The sequence below is a fragment of the Cibotium barometz genome, chromosome 49, assembly GCF_041138505.1.
Source record: "Cibotium barometz isolate CiBa-2024 chromosome 49, ASM4113850v1, whole genome shotgun sequence".
NCBI classification, from domain to species: domain Eukaryota; kingdom Viridiplantae; phylum Streptophyta; class Polypodiopsida; order Cyatheales; family Cibotiaceae; genus Cibotium; species Cibotium barometz.
Genome location: NC_141094.1, coordinates 40,467,479 through 40,484,181, shown reverse-complemented (window position 1 = coordinate 40,484,181; position 16,703 = coordinate 40,467,479). Strand labels below are relative to the sequence as shown.

At 45.8% G+C, this 16,703-nt stretch overlaps 1 protein-coding gene across 2 annotated transcripts in view; it reads right to left on the bottom strand.

Moving 5' to 3' along the window:
* The window catches only part of LOC147610583 (protein CHROMATIN REMODELING 19-like), a 60,460-nt gene extending 44,003 nt beyond the window's left edge, over window positions 1-16,457 (bottom strand). For both annotated transcript variants that reach the window (XR_015264006.1, XM_086786014.1), the window contains exons 1-10: window positions 15,303-16,457; window positions 14,952-15,069; window positions 5,903-5,943; window positions 5,568-5,818; window positions 5,299-5,479; window positions 4,936-5,148; window positions 4,552-4,728; window positions 4,270-4,428; window positions 2,836-2,913; window positions 2,606-2,742 (exon numbers count right to left, since the gene is read on the bottom strand). Coding sequence is in view for 1 of the 2 variants with exons in the window: in XM_086786014.1 (XP_086642140.1) it covers window positions 2,606-2,742; window positions 2,836-2,913; window positions 4,270-4,428; window positions 4,552-4,728; window positions 4,936-5,148; window positions 5,299-5,479; window positions 5,568-5,818; window positions 5,903-5,943; window positions 14,952-15,069; window positions 15,303-16,022 (2,075 nt within the window). In the remaining variant the exon portion in view is untranslated. The remainder of the gene's footprint in view (window positions 1-2,605; window positions 2,743-2,835; window positions 2,914-4,269; window positions 4,429-4,551; window positions 4,729-4,935; window positions 5,149-5,298; window positions 5,480-5,567; window positions 5,819-5,902; window positions 5,944-14,951; window positions 15,070-15,302) is intronic.
* Window positions 16,458-16,703: the final 246 nt, after the last annotated feature.

Genomic DNA, 16,703 nt, shown 5'->3' with positions numbered 1-16,703 from the left:
TGCCTGTGTGGTGTTAAACACCATAACCTTGGTTTTCCCAAGGTTCATTGTCAGATCTCTATCCGCACAGAAAGCCTATAATGCATCCAGGTGTCTCTGTAATCCCTCTGGAGAGTCTAAGATTAGAACAATATCATCAGCATATAACAAGATGGGTATCAACACCCCTGCCAAGCATGCCCCTAGGCCTCCCAATCTGTCTACATAATCAGAGACCGCATCAATGTACAGTCCAAAGAGGGTGGGCGATAGCAGGCATCCCTCCTTCACCCCTATCGTGCTGGTCACCCTATCAGATAGTCCGCCTGGAGTTCGGACTCTGCCTGTCACACAGACTCATACAAAGCATATATCCCCCACTGCATATCCTCGGGTACCTCAATGTCATGCCCAATGAGATTAAGCGTCTACTAAAGACCCAATGGGCCTATGAGACCAAAGTGATACAATAATGTCCATGGCATATCTCATCATGGAATGGAAAATAAAACAAAAACATAGCTATCTCCCTAGGATGATACAAAATTGTCCATGGAAACTCATCATGGAATACTAGGAACATAGAAACACGAGAGCAGCATCAGCTCCCAGTAGATGGTATACCACTTTCCAAAATATCAACCATGGGGCTAATGAGTATGGCTAAGAGGTCTCCCTCAGCTATGTCACGTGGAAAGGTAGCTCCATGGTAATGGAGCATGTCCTGGATCTGGAGCTGATGAGGGAATCATCGCCAACAGCCGGAGGGGCCAGGGGCATCGGGCACGTTGGAGTGCAGAGGCCCGGTCCGAGGTAACTCCTCTCAGGCAAGGTAGGTCCGGAGCAGCTCGAGGTGGGTCCACAAGATCCACTGTATCCGTGTCCTCCACCTCCTAGGTACAGAAGAAACTGGTGATGGCTGGTTGGCGAGGGAGGGGGCAGGGTGGCTGGGGCAGGGTGGCTGGGGCTGAAGCTCTCTCAAGAAAGTGTCCCTATGTCTGTGGAGCAAGCAGGAAGAGACCTAGGCAATGTTGGTCTAGGAAGTCAATGATCCTGAAGAGTGGACCAAATCCCTCACGAAAAAGACAGTGAAACCTCCTGCAGATCTCATAGTACACTGGGTAGTGGCATATGTAATGCTCCTCCGTCTCCACCCCTGTGTGGAATAATCGGTAGATCCTCTCCTCTCTGGGTCTCCGTATGAGCTTCCTGGCTTTGAAGACACGCTCAGCTCTACCTGTCTCCACTCTGAGGTGGTGGGATGAAACCGGTATTTGGCCAATCGCAATCCGCATGGCATGGGACATGTGAACACTCAGGTAGCCCGGCTGCTGGATGAATCCATCCTCAGTGAGCGTGAGGAAGTGATCTCTGTAGAAGTGCATCTTCGTTTTGGGAGCTCCGGAGGTGTGATCCATGTGCAATGGGTGTAGAGGCTAAGAAGATCTAACCAGATAACCCGGTTGATATCCTCGTGAGAAAGCCAAAGAAAGGGGAGTCCAAACTGTACTGAAGGGGTGTAGGCGGTCCATGCAGAGCCCATATACTGAGAACCAAGCGGAAATTAATGCATACCATACTCCAAAGTGGCCCTGTGCTAACTGTCTCAAGGAATCTAGGGCAAGCCTCGGGTACCTATGGGGATCCATGTGACTGATGCGATGGAGGTATGTGACTGTCTAGAAGAGTGCATCCACTACCATTGGAGCTGCAGCAAATTCTGTTTGGATAATTTGGTGTGGGACTGATGATTTGTTGCGGATCATACGGGAGAACATCATGACCTGGGGCCTCTCAACTCGCTGCCAATCCTCATCGGATAAATCTGCCCCCAGAAGGCTACTCCATACATCAAGGCCGGTGTGACGAGGGTGTCAAAAAGCCAACCCTTCATCCTCAGCTCCTGGAAATGTTCCTGGAAGCACTGCCGCTCAAGTAAGCTCAAGGCTGCATATCCCCATGTCACTCTGGCATGTGCTGCAGGAAGCATGGTGAAGCGTGGGCCACTAAAAGTGACACCAAGGTAGACATAGGATGAGAAAATCTCCACAGGAGCCCCTCTATATGTGAAGCTCAATCTAGATGTTAAGGGGCGAGAAGTATTGAAGACCGTTACCTTGGTTTTACCAAGGTTACCAGAGAGGTCCCGTTGAGTGCAGAAGTCTACTAAAGACCCAATGGGCCTATGAGACCAAAGTGATACAATAATGTCCATGGCATATCTCATCATGGAACGGAAAATAAAATAGAAACAAAACAAAACTATCTCCCTGGAGTGATACAAAACTTTCCATGGAAATCTCATCATGGAATACGAGAGGAGCATCAGCCCCCAATAGATGGTATACCACCCTCCAAGATATCAAGCATGGGGCTAATGAGAGTACAACTAGGCTAAGTCCTTAATCTTCGAAAAAACCTATCCTTAGACTAAATCACAAGACGGCGCATGGCAACCATCCAAAGGTGCACAAATTTTTTATTGCACCATATGCTAGAGGACCCTAGATACCTTAGCTTAACTAGTGTCACATTTAAAACCTGACCCCTAGCATTTGACACACAATTATAGCCATGAGGGTTGAACCCTTCACAAACATACCAACACAGAAAACAAAAAACACACCTGCCATCCAACCGCGTGTATTCAAGCCCCATAACATCCAAAGCCCATTCTAAAATATCCATCATTCCTGTCCATTGACTAAAAATAAGCGCACGATGGCCTTTCCGTTTTAGCCTTGGAAGAAGCTTCGATAATGCCTAGGAGAATTTTCAAGAAAGGACCCACAATCAACCCAAAGTTCATGCCAGCAACAGCTTTAAACGAAGCTTCAAGTAGCACAGCAAAACCACCTGACATTTGGCAGAACCCAAAGCATAGCTGTTGGTAAGAGCTCCTCGTCGTCCAAGTCCCCCATAGGATGTCGAGAGCTGTCAGACACCAAGGTTATGTTATTTAAGTGTGTCATACTGCTACCTTTATACCAAAAGAGAGGCCTGGGAAGTGAGGAGTGCTGGAAATGATCCTTCTCACCAAGTTCCATAAAAAAGATACATCTAAAGAAACACGAGGTGCCAGTCATGGGCTTCCATCAATTGGGGGGCAACACCATTGGGTGGATAGGCCATGTTGTGCATTATCACAGTTAAGCGTGCTCATGTACAAACATAACTGGGACGGGATTGGACATGGGTGGTGACCTCTTGGGAAAGAGGAATTACTGAAGTTTTCTAACCATTCAATCAGAGCATGACTCTGACACTAAACTCTTTTTGAAATACTCAGAGTTTTGTATGACTATAAAGCCCTCACTGTGGGATGCTGTATCTCCAAGAAGTCCTGAGAGCCATCCCTTGTGGCTGGCCCTTTGTCCATCAATTGGCGGGCAACACCATTGGGTGGATAGGCCATCTTGTGCGTTATCACAGTTGAGCGTGCTCATGTACAAACATAGCTGAGACGGGATTGGACATGGGTGGTGACCTCTTGGGAAAGAGGAATTACTGAAGTTTTCTAACCATTCAATAAGAGCATGACTCTGACACTAAACTCTTTTTGAAATCCTCAGAGTTTCGTATGACCATAAAGCCCTCACTGTAGGATGTTGTATCTACAAGAAGTCCTGAGAGCCATCCCTTGTAGCTGGCCCTTTGTCCAAGCTCTAACTAGGGGCTCCAGCGCTTAATGTGCCCTGCGTGCTTTGCCTTGGCTAATCTCAACAAAAACAGGAATAGAGGAGTGTCTAACCAGTATCCAAATGTACCCAAGTGTGCTATTGTGTAAGCTTGTTCTTATATCATCAGATATCATGTTGACCAAACTTGCTAAGAGAAGAGAACAAGAATGTATAACTGATATCGACGTGTACTAGTGTGCTGCTGCATGAGCCTTTTTTTAGTGTGTAACCGATTTCCACAAGTATTCTAGTGTGCTCCTACAAGAGCCTTTTCTTGCGTCATCAAACCTCATGGAGGTCAAGCACTAACATCTTTGTTCCTTGTCCTACACACAGGTCTGAACTCCTCCCTAAGACAATGATAGTACCATCAGATCTCATAGCTGACTTGGTGCGATGACCATCCTTTACACACCTTTTCATCTTGTGACCATCAGGAGGTTCACTTTTGCAAACAGCCAACAAGTTTTGCAGGCTCTGTAAGCTCAATGTCTTCTGATGCAGCATGCTAGACGGTATAGTATCAGGAAAGTGTACTTTTGTGCCCATATTCTGGCTCAAAACTTGGCAGACATGTTAATTACTATCATGATCACGGCATTGGGCTTACCCTATGCAAGGCATAGTCATTGTAGGTCAACAACTCCTCTTTGACACGATCTAGTGTACATTCAAACCCAAAAGCCCCCATTGGATGCAATTTTTTTGCCAAGCTGTCCACATCAGCTTCTGTGTAGATGCGCCTCACAAGTAGGGGGTGATTCGCAATCTAACATACCAATAAAGAGCAACAAAAAACAAAGTCAAATTCTCTACATTCTAAATGACTTTACATGTTTAAGCGAACTCTTACTTGAAAACTTTTCTTTGACGAAAATACAAAGAGACAAACCTTCCTAAATTGTGTAAAATAATTGGATATTTGGCGCCGAGGAATAAGATCAACTGCATTTCTTGGTGTCCCGGTTGCTGCTCTTGCTGACCGAGCCACGCATGCCGCTGTCCTGTACTCCTCAATAGCTTCCCTATAAGCTTCAGCCTGATCTGGTAGCATCTCTAGTACTTCTATCTGCACAAAGAAGAAAGGGAGTAACTACGAGCGCATCAAAAAAATCACAATAACAGACCACAAACCCATACATAAATACATTGCCCCTCTTTAAACTCCTTGGAGAGGCCCCTCCCAGCAGGTGCTTCCACTGCCTTGTGCAGAAAAAACCCCAGTGGAGAACCTCATTGCACTTCTGTGAAAGCTAAGTTTCAAAAGACACTTTACCTTTTGGGTCTTTGCCACAAGTTGTCGCATCACATCTGACTTCAAACGCCGCAACACAAAAGGCCCCAATATGGCTTTTATATGAGCTATCAGGTCCATGTCCTCTGTTTGAGCATCACCACCCGTGCCTCTATTGCCGAAAATTTTCTTTAAATCAAAATCCCCAGAATCAAAGATTTCTGGTACCATGAACTCCAAGAGTGACCATAGCTCCTGGATTAGTTCACACAACCTAGTGAGGCATACTTTACTGCAAGATAAGTTTGTAATTCCAAGGCCAAGGCATACCTTACAGCAAGTATCCAGGCAAGCTAATTCTTCTCAAACTCCAGAAGTAGAAATATGAAATCTTTCATGGGATACCTGAAGATCATTCTGAAGAGGTGTCCCTGTCAGCAAGAGGCGTTGCTTGGCCTTTTGTACCAGCGCCCAGAGGTTTTTCCGTCGACTGCTGCCTCTATCTTTTAACAAATGGGCTTCATCCATAAGTACACAACTCCATTTAAATCGTCTCAAGAGCTTTCTATCATCTTTTTGCTGAGGACTGGAAGGCCAATCATAGCACCCACATTCAGAACACAATGAGAAAACCCTGAAAAGTAACAAACTGTAAGGTCAGGTGCAGAATATACCTGTGCCTCTCAAAGAGTGAGTATCCTGTGAGCATCACATTAAAAGGTGCAGGCCCTCCTGCCTTTGCAACATGATTCAACTCCCTGAATAGCACAGATCGTTCAGCTCCATGGTATGAGACAACAGAAAAACATGGGCACCACTTCTTTAGCTCCCTTGACCAATTCTCCAGAAGAGAAGCCGGGCAAATAATCAAATGTGGACCTGGATCCTTATCCAGATGATTGAGGACAGCCAAAAATGAAATCGCCTGCCAAACATACATGTCATTCTCAATAGTGTTATCTTCTTAAAAGCATTCACTAGTTCACGGCATTTGAGGCACTTGCAATACCTGGATTGTCTTCCCCAGACCCATCTCGTCTGCCAGAATAGCTGCAACATCAAAAAAAAAATAGAGCCCCCATCAGCAAGCTTCAATGAAAAGCATTCAATTATCAAAAGCTACAATCAGGCCAAAAAAACATAAGTGCTGCTCAATGCTGACCAATGAAACTTATTCGAATACTTCCCAACTTCTGTCAAGTTCAACAAAAAAAGTGTCATATTTTGACATTAGTTGAAGATGTACAGTATTTACTAATAGAAAACATGTGGTGTGATCCATGTTTGCACATTTGATACACTTAAAAAGTTTATGAAAGACCCCTAAGAAAGCATCCAAGAGATACCAATGAAAAGTTCAGGTTATTTCCCAACTGCAATCTTAACACCATGACAGTCTATTCACAAAGATTCAAACCATCACCTCCATTATGCATAACCGAACTCCACTTTGAACACCATGGTCAAACCTTAGGTCAACTTAGAGGGTTAGCCTAATTCATGCAAAATCAAGGATGAAAGATACCAGCATACTTACACCCAGTCCCTGTTCCGGTCAAAACTAACCACGGAACGATTGTCTGTGTTAGTTCTATCTAGAACTTAGCCTCAACTAGCTATCAACAAGCTGTCTGGAAGCCTCAGCATCCTTGGTTATGACCATTACTGCAGGACTGCCTACTAACACGGCATCTTGGGTTATGTCAATCCTGATAAGATCGCCTACCACCTAGTGGCTCCCTATCAGGATAACACTATGGGTTCATGGTGAACCTCAATATCCTCTTCACATCCCTTAGAAAGACCCTCCCATTCACAGAGAAAGGGCCCATAGAGGCTTAATGCTTAAGGCTCAAAGCTTTATGCATAATCACTATGGCAATCACAAAGAGACCTTGAAAATGAAATTTCATCAACAAGGGGTTTATAAAAGGTACCATAAGTACTTGAAGAAGCTTCCCTTGGAATAGAATTTCCACCAAAAAAGGAAATATTTGCATCATGACTCATGGCTTGTGGAGTCAAGACTATTGAGCCACTCTTGGACCCACCAATGGGATTCTTGCTTGAATCCCATGTATCATGAACCTCCCATGTCACATGCAAAGATGAGGACATAACCCTCTATTTTAGCTAGGATTTAGGAGCCTTTTTGGACATTAACCAGTCTATGGGATTTTTGGTGCTATCCAAGGACATGGCCGACAACAGTCGGGTACAGGTAGGGGGAATTGCATGAGCCTATAAATAAGCTAGAGCAGTTCATGTGTAATCATATGATCCCAGGCTTTGTGGAACAGGTCATAGGCATAGATGTTACCTTTTGGAGGCCATGTTGGCTAGGATCTATGCACATATTGATACATATATATGGAAAACATTGTTACCACAACATCCATCTCTCTTCTCACTATTCATCTTTGCATTTTGCACAATTCTTAATACCGGTACTTCTTCTGCATGGTACATTGGTCTCAGAGCTTGGTGGAAGTCCTGAGGTGTTGAATTAGTGCAGATATGGAAAACACACGTCACAAAGGTATCTCGATGGGGCCAGAATGACGGTGTTGGATTATATCATCTCCAGAGGGTCTACATCACCTTTTTCATGCTTGTATTGGCCATTTATGAGGCCCTGCATTGGCATATCTTAGCAGAGATTATTCAGCATTTTTCTACCACCTTACATGATGTTCTGCATGTACCACGAATTTCCAAAAATCTGTTTTCAGTATACAAAGCTTCTCAGAAGGGACTTGGTGTGTACTCTGATGATGAGGTCATCAAAGTAATTGATAGCAAGACTCTCTTGGTTGTTGCCAATGGAGTCCATGATGGGGGTCTCTACAAGATCACCAATTTTTCTTCCCAGATCCCTCACACTGATTCCCATATTCATCAGCTTTTCTCACCCGTGTTGGCTTTGGTTTCTGAGGCAGATACTTCTTTGTGGCATTCTCGCTTCGGTCATGTACCCATTGCTGCCTTACAGAAGTTTCATTCTAAGCAGGTTGTCAGCGGACTACCTCAGCTCAGGTCTCTCTCACACATCTGCTCACCCTGCATGATGGGCAAGCATCATTGAGATGCATTTCTAGAGGAGGCCACTCATCGAGCAACCCAAAGACTCGAGCTTATACATGCAGATCTTGCAGGACCTATGGAGGTTGAGTCTCTTGGCGGGGCTCGATATTTTCTTCTTGTGGATGATTTCACTCGCAAAGTCTGGGTATGTTTTCTGGCTCGCAAGTCAGATGCTTTTGCTAGTTTCAAGACTTGGATCGCGATGGTGGAAAATCAATCTGGGGGTAGAGTTTCATTCCTCCGCACTGATAATGGTGGCGAGTTTGTACCATTTGATGACTTCCTTGCTTCGAAGGGCATTCACCGACAGACTACAGTTCCTTACACTCCTCAGCAGAATGGAGTTGTGGAACGAAAGAACCGGACTGTCAAAGAGATGGCTCGTGCTTTGTTGCATCATGTAGGTCTCCCTCCTGTTTTTTGGGGTGAAGCTATGGCTACCTCAGTTTATCTCATCAACCGCTCTCTCACAAAAGCGGTTGAGGGGATGACTCCGGAGGAGGCCTTTACAGGACACAAGCCTTCTGTATCTCATCTACGTGTTTTCGGCTGTGTTGCTTATGTGCATGTCCTAGATAAGAAAAGGACCACACTCGCCCCGAAGTTAAAGAGGATGATCTTCACAGGCTACAATTTGAGATCCAAAGGGTACCGCTTCTGGGATCCGGAGGTTGATGACATCAGCATTTCCTGTGATGCTCAATTTGATGAGGCCTTGTTTGGCATTGATTCCTCTTCGCCTGATGCATCTTCCGACTTTCTCGATGATCCATTCCTGGCAGATGCTAGTGATCTTTTACCTCTTCCACATCTAGCTCCTCCTCCTCCCCCTGCTGCAACCCCGGTGCCAGCTGCTCCTTTACAGTCACCCGTTCCCGTTGCATCAGCTTCTGCAGCTCCCAGTCCCTTTAGGAGTCCTGCTTTGACTCTGGGATTACCCTCACCAATGCTTACCTCATCACCACTTCCAGCAGCATCGGTTGAGTCCTCTACTGTAGCTCGATCTTCTTCTTCACGATTTGAGAGGACGGCTGGCCTACCTCGGTGGGTTCAGCAACTCTTTAGAGATTCTGGTCTCACTGATGCACAGCTCCATAACCAGATCTCTACCCCCACCCCTGGACCTTGTCGTTCATCTCGGGCTTCCACATCTCACACACAGTGAATTATGCTCTCATGAGTTCTCTCTAGGAGATTGATGAGCCTGAGAGTCCAGAGGAGGCTCTTTCACAGCCGCAGTGGCGGCAAGCCATGGAAGCAAAGATGGCCTCTATTGAGAGGAATAACACTTGGTCTTTGGTACCACGACCTTTACATCGTCGTGTTATTGGTGTGAAATGGATTTTCAAAGTCAAGTTTCATGCAGATGGTACTTTGGACAAGTACAAAGCCCGCCTTGTTGCATGAGGATATGCTCAGAAGGCAGGTGAAGACTTTGATGAGACATTTGCTCCTACAACTAGGTATACCACCATCGGGATTGTTTTGGCTCTGGCTGCACACTTCACATGGCCCGTGTTCCAGATGGATGTCAAATCCGCTTTTCAGAATGGAGATTTAGAGGAGGAAGTTTATGTTGAGCAGCCTCCTGGTTTTGTGATTCAGGAACAGGACACTCATGTTTATCTTCTACAGAAGGCTCTTTATGGTCTCAAACAGGCACCCCGTGCCTGGTATTAGAAGATTGATGCCTTCTTGTTATCTCTTGGCTTTGAGAGGGCATATGCTGATAGAAATCTCTATGTGCTTCTTTCTGGCTCAGATACTGGGTTGGTCACACAAGTTCAGTCCAAGCTTTCAGAGACATTTGAGATGACTGATCTTGGACTTCTACATTATTTTCTTGGGCTGGAGGTTTGGCAGAAAGATGACTGTATCTTCATTTCTCGGTAGAAGTACGTGAGGAAGCTGCTCACACTTAATGGGTTGTCAGATTGTACACCTCTCTCTTGTCCCATGGATCCCAATGCCAAGTTATCCAAGGAGGATGATACACCCTTGGTGGATTCCACAGAGTACTGGCAGAATGTTGGCTCATTGCTTTACCTTGCCAACACCCGTCCAGACATCTCCTATGCTATGAGTGTCCTCAGCCAGTTCTCATCAGCCGCTCGAAGGTCTCATTGGCAGGCAACTTTGAGAGTCCTAGGGGATTATTGCCATGCTAGGGTCTACATATGGATATTGCTTCATGCTTGGTTCTGGATTGGTTTCTTGGAAGTCTCAAAAGCAGAGGACTGTTTTTGCTTCTTCCATCGAGGCTGAGTATAAATCCTACCTTCTCTCCTCTTCTGAGGCACTTTGGATTCATCAGATTCTAGAGCATTTGTGCTGTGCCGACATTTCCCCGGTTACTATTTTCTCGGATTCTCAGAGTGCTATTGCCCTAGCATAGAATCCTGTGATACAGGGACGATCCAAGCATATTGAAGTGCATTATCATTTTGTACGCGACTAGATCAAGTTGGGCCTTCTTCGACTGGCCTACTGTTCTACCAAGGACAATGTGGCTAATCTCTTCACCAAACCACTTCCGAGAGCTACTATGGAGGTGTTACTTCAGCGTGCTGGTATTGGACCGCCCCTTTGGCGCTGAAGAGGAGGTGTTGGATTATATCATCTCTAGAGGGTCTACATCACCTTTTTCATGCTTGTATTGGCCATTTATGAGGCCCTGCATTGGCATATCTTAGCAGAGATTATTTAGCATTTTTCTACATTTTTTGGTATTTTTAGGCATTTTTAGCATAAAATACCAAAAAATGCTACTGCCATGCGACCAGCATTCTAGGGGAATATATAAGGGCTGGCTCCCTTTTTCCCAACTCGTGCTCAAATTTCAGCAATAAACATCAGTTTCTAGCATTTACACGTCTTGTACCTAGGCCTACATCTGTGTTTTATATTTGCTTCACTTTCTTTCAAATGGCAGCCATGGGTATAGAGCCCCCAAGTGGGTATCGTTGGTCCACCCATGTGCTCATCCCGGCAACTAGGGTACAAGGGTGAGGGGAGGGACAAGGGGTTGCAGGTTTCCAAGAAGGGATCTAACTCTCAGCCCAAGAAAGGTACAAGGATTCAGCCAAAGGAGGGGACAAGAAGAACATGTGCACATTTCTCAACGTAGAACAGAGCTTTAGAGATTGGAGCAATCCAAGGTTGCACCAAAAGGTTTTCAAGACAAGATCTAGGTGGTCAAGAGTGCCTCAAGTTTTGGAAGAAGGATGCCAAGGATGGAGTCCACATGCAGTAAAGGGATGATGTCATTCATCCAAGATCACTTGGATGATGTCATTCATCCAAGATCACTTGGATTCCTGTCATCAAGCACGAGGGGATGTCACATGCATAGATGTGGACATAGTTAACCCTCTATTTTAGCTAGGATATAGGAGCCATTTCAGGCATTAACCAAGTTTTCGAAGCAAGATGCCAAGGAGGGAGTCCACATGCAGTAAAGGGATGATGTCAGTCATCCAAGATCAGTTGGATTTCCGTCATCAAGCTTCGCAGGAGGGGATATCACATGCACAGATGTGGACATACTTAACCCTCTATTTTAGCAAGGATTTAGGAGCCTTTTTATGTCATATGCACAGATGTGGACATACTTAACCCTCTACTTTAGCCTTTTTATGTCATGTGCACAGATGTGGACATACTTAACCCTCTACTTTAGCCTTTTTATGGGATTTTTGGTGTTTTGTTGTCCAACAAGGACATGGCCACCGACAGCACTTGCGTATAGGCAGGGGCAGGGGGCAGTCCTATGAGCCTATAAATAGGCTAGAGCAGTTCATTGTTTAATCATTTGATCTCAGGCTTTGTGGGAAAGGTCACAGGAATAGATGTTACCTTTTGGAGGCCATGTTGGCTAGGATCTATGTACATTTTGTTGGAATGATCATCTCCAGCCCCGTTTGATCCCTTTTATGCCCCTTTTATTCAGCATGTTTATATGATATTTTTGGGTATTTTTCCCACCTTTTATTAGGCGTTTTTCCTAGTTGTGGACTTTGTCCTTAAACATGGGTTTTTATGCTGGCCGACCAGCCCCTTCATAATCTATATAAGAACAAGCTTTTTGTCATATAATTCATTCATCATTTTTGCTCAACTGTTGGATCATTGTTGGCTGCTCCAAGTCTCTCCTCTACTTCCACTTGCTGCCTTCAATCATTCTCTCATGGTATCAGAGCGCTGAGGTTCTGGGGCTCTTGCTTCTACACTCTACAAGAAGACTATCAACCAATGTTTTTTTTTCCAACCCTCCCTCGCAGTTTGACACAAAAAAAAAAAATCCATCATCCTTATTTTTTGTGGTCTGTGCTTATCCCGAACTAGTGGTAGCACCATACACTTGCTCCATTAGCCTCTCCCTCCCTTACTTCAGTGCGCATTGGGTCGGCTCCCCGTCCTCACCCGTGTGCCTTGATCTCCTGAAGGAGTACAGTTCTACATCTTTCTTTACCTCACCTAGCATTCAGGGAGAGTGGACAGCCCAAGGGTACCTACTTGCACCCTTTCCGCTGTAAATTCAAGAGGAGGATTCCATGGCTTCTACATCGACTGTCATCTCTTTCTATTCCCCAACTTCCCAAGGAATCCATCCTTGATGGGACCAACTACCTTGATTGGTCTTTCCAGATGAAGACTTTACTCTAGTATCATCGGCTTTGGGGTATTGTTACCGGGACCGACACCTAGCCAACTGCAACTTCTCCTCGGGCTGAGATTGATGCCTGGCTTGATAAGGATGCTCGGGCACATGTGTTCATCATCTTCAACATTAAACCATATGTTGCTCGTCAATTTGATGACAATGATGATGAGACTGCATAAGAATTGTGGGATGCCATTCAAAGGAGGTATCATATAGAGAACTCTACTCAGAAGATTGCCGTGGAGAATCAGCTTGCCAACATGAAGATCTCCGATATTGCCAATATCATGGATTCCATCGCGGAGTTTGTTACCATCCAGAAGCAGTTGGTTTCTTTGGGGAGCAAGGCTACTGATGAAGACTGTTCATCAGCTCCTCGCCAAATTGCCCGAAACTTTCTCATCTTTCCGTGATGCTATTTCACTTCTTTCCTCTACTCCCGATCTACATAATATTGTTGGCATGCTTCAGGATAGAGCTACGAGGAAGAAAACGAGCTAGGGTGCTTCTGTCATCATTTGGTCCCTTCACCAGTCTTGACCAGTGTTTCACACATTGGGCGGAACCAAGGTGTGAACGGGGATTTTCCACAAAAGAAAGCTAGAACATTTTACTGGCATGGTTTGGCCTGAAAGATGGCCATACAACATGAGTAGCATGGGATTTTATTCATCAAAGTGACTTATAATATTTATAAGTCGGTATGTTCACATATCATTAATGATGGGCTGGACATATTATTGTTTTTGGGCATGGAAAGGTGGACAGAAGGAGGCGCCTAGATGAAACTTGGAGTACAAGCCAAGAAAAGCTAAAAAGTTGATATTTTTGGGCAAGCTCAGCTATTCTGAAAAAAAAAGGGGAAAAGTGCTGCAAATATAGCTATTAAAGCAGGGATTGGGGGCTGTTTTTGATCAGGGCGCATCCCTCTGAAGCCTTCTCTCTCTCCTCTGCTGGCCGACTTGCTCCTTATCTCCTACAGGGCTGGTCGACTCCTTCCAGGACAGCCATGGAGCTGGTCGACTCCTTCCAGGACAGCCATGGAGTTGGTTGACTTCTAAAGGGGTGTGGTTTTCTGCCTAGCGTTGAGTTCAGGTTTTTTGCATGCTTCCCAAGGCAGCCCGGCTGGTGCACCTAGGCCCCAGGCAGCCCCTTCAGCTGTGCGCTGATGTTAAGGCAGAGAGAGAGGGCTGTACACAGCCACAGGTGTGATGTGTACAGTAGCAGGCTGACATCACCTATATGAGCAGCAGCAGCAGCAGGATGAGGCCGACATCACTGTACAGACAGCTGCAGGCTGACGATTACCTGTACAAACAGTGGCAGGGCTGACGTCAACTATAGAGAGGACCACATCACCTGTATGGAGAGGGCTGCAGGGCAAGACTGGTTGTGCTCAGGCTGCATCAGGATCACGATTGATCAACGATTTAAAGATCTTTGACAAGTACTTGGGCTACAAGCAAAGAGGCACTGCTCATGGCTGTTGGGAAAGAAAAGTTATAAAGACCGTGTGCTCATGGACCGTAAGAATCATACCATGACATCTCATGTAATTGTTCCTCGGTTGGAGCCACGAGACCGTCCACAGGAGCTGCATGGAGTTCGGCATCAACACCAAGCTGATTTGCAAGATTTTCTTTTACACTGTTTATCTTGAATCTGGGAATCGCAGGTATTAAATTTCACAGAGAACCCACAGGGCTTTGTAAGAAAATTTCCCTTTTGGAATAAAGAGACCAGAAGGGGGGGCTGACCCATCTTCGGCCCCTGGGATGGAGTACAAAGCACACAACGCATTCATACACAAAATCTGTATCTGCATCTATGCTCCTTTTGCATCATGTGTAGTTTTGTCTTGATTAAGTGAAATAGTGAATTCTTCTGGGCAACCTCTCGTTACAAGTTCTGAATTCCGAGCCTTCAATTCAGTCACTGAACCACAACATAGTGGCATACCCATTTCGTGAACTAGAGATCGAAGAGCACCTATCACTCTTTCACCAGGTAGCCATTGCAGAAAAGCTTTAAAAATACAGGCGTGCAGTGTTTGTCGTCGCAACCAAAAAATGATGACCGACAAAATAGCTATTTTGCATCCCTTTATGCACACCCCATAATACCATATATCCTGCCAGATTTCAGGCTGCTTGATTTGGCAATATTTCAACACTAGGTCGTTAGCTTTACCATAAACACATTCGCAGGTTTTGACCAGCATAAATGGTTTAAAGGAGTTGCCTAAGAGCTTATGCCAGTCTGTGCATCACAGAGAAAACTGAAAACCAGTCACTCGATATATCTATCATACCTCCTCCAACATTCTTGCGGTATAGTAGCATCAGGAAATTGACTCCCACCAGTTGATAGGGTTTTAACATCAGCCGCAGATCAGTATCTGCAGTACCACAAGCCGCACAGACGTCTGCCTGAAAATGAGTATGAGAAGCAATGTCTCAGAATGTAGCACAATGCGAGTAAAAACATGTAGCCAGCACTTTTGCCTTGTTAGAACAGCCATAGCAGTTTGCTGCAATATAGCAGCTGGAGAATGGTAAGGTCACAAGGTTCTACTATTCTGTGAGGCTGCGTCACAGTGACATAGGAAAGAACACTTCCATGGTATCATTCACCAACATGCAGCTTAGTTTGAGGGGCAAACCTGCGAGACGATTTTGGCAGCCGAGGCATCTACTTCTGCATATCTGTCGGAGCACTCAAAAGTGTCTGATGAGCCTCCGATGTTCAATTCTTTCCTCAGAGACGCCGCAATTTCATCGCACTTCTGAAGAGTATTACCGATGAGGTCGACCTCTGCAGTTTGGAAGTCCGGCTCCTCTACGCGCACATCACCATCTAAAGGAATGCTGCTCGCAAGCTCTTCTTCTTCCTGTAGCAATCTGGCTATGGCCTCATCGTTTGCCACGCTGCTGGTGCCATTCTGTTTTGGACGTACGGTTCCAGAAGCTAGCGTTTCGAAAGGTAGGGTTTCAGAATTTACGGTTTCTGAGTTAGATTCTTCCCGCTTCTGCCTCACCAGATCAAATTCTTCATCGCTGCTGTCATCCATAACCACATACTTTCTGGCTTTGCGCTTCCTGCCGGAGGCAAACATGGGGCTGCCATCATCGTCTGCCGCATCCTGCACCATCGCTGCTGTCTTCCCTTTCGATTGGAAGGCAAACGACTCGATGGAAGGAATCGATTTAGGCGCATTGACTACGCAATTCTCTGCGCGAGAGCTGCGATTGCTGTCTGCCCGCACTGGTGATGAGCTCTTAGCCATTTCCGAGCTGCTGAGCCGTGGTCCTAAAACCCTCGAGATTTTCACTTTGAACATTCCACCGTCATCATCGGAAAGCTCATCCAGTGCAGGCTTCATACCTAGGACCTGCCGAACAGATCCCACAGAGACGATCAGAAGTGAGGATTTCCAAGAGATGTTGAGAAACTAGGAAGGCTAGGAATTCAGAAGCTGAGCAGGTAAGAGTTTAGTTTTCTAATCTGTGGAGGCAAGAAGGCTTAGCAGCGATGGCGAGAAAGCTCCGTGGGGTAGTTCATCTGCTAGGGCGAGCAGGTGCAATGGCGAAAAAAGAACATGGGGGAGGGGTAAGAATGCCGGCAGGGAAGGGGCGGGGCGGGGCGGGGCGGCGCGGCGCGGCGCGGCGCGGCGGGCGGCGGGTTTGAGTGGCGGAGAAACAAGTGGTGGTGGCGTGTATACCAGGTAGGGTTGTTATGTGTACTCTCCATGGATATTAGATGTTGTTATGTGTACTCTCCATAGGCTTTACAATATCGTCTCGTGTACTCCCTTGAGAGCTCAACAAGGCACCCTTCAAAGCTCAACAAGTACAATCGTGCACATGGAGGGGCCACTGAGCCATCCAAGAGCATCCAACCCTCATTGCCTTGGTTGGTCTGGCCACATCAAGGCATAAATTCCAACATATGAAGCTCGAAACAACCCTACGGTCCTTCCAAAACTAGCTGAGAGTGCAATCCCATCACTACTTGGCCTCCAACCTTGAAGAAATACGTGTGGCCTAAATTTCCACTCGAATGT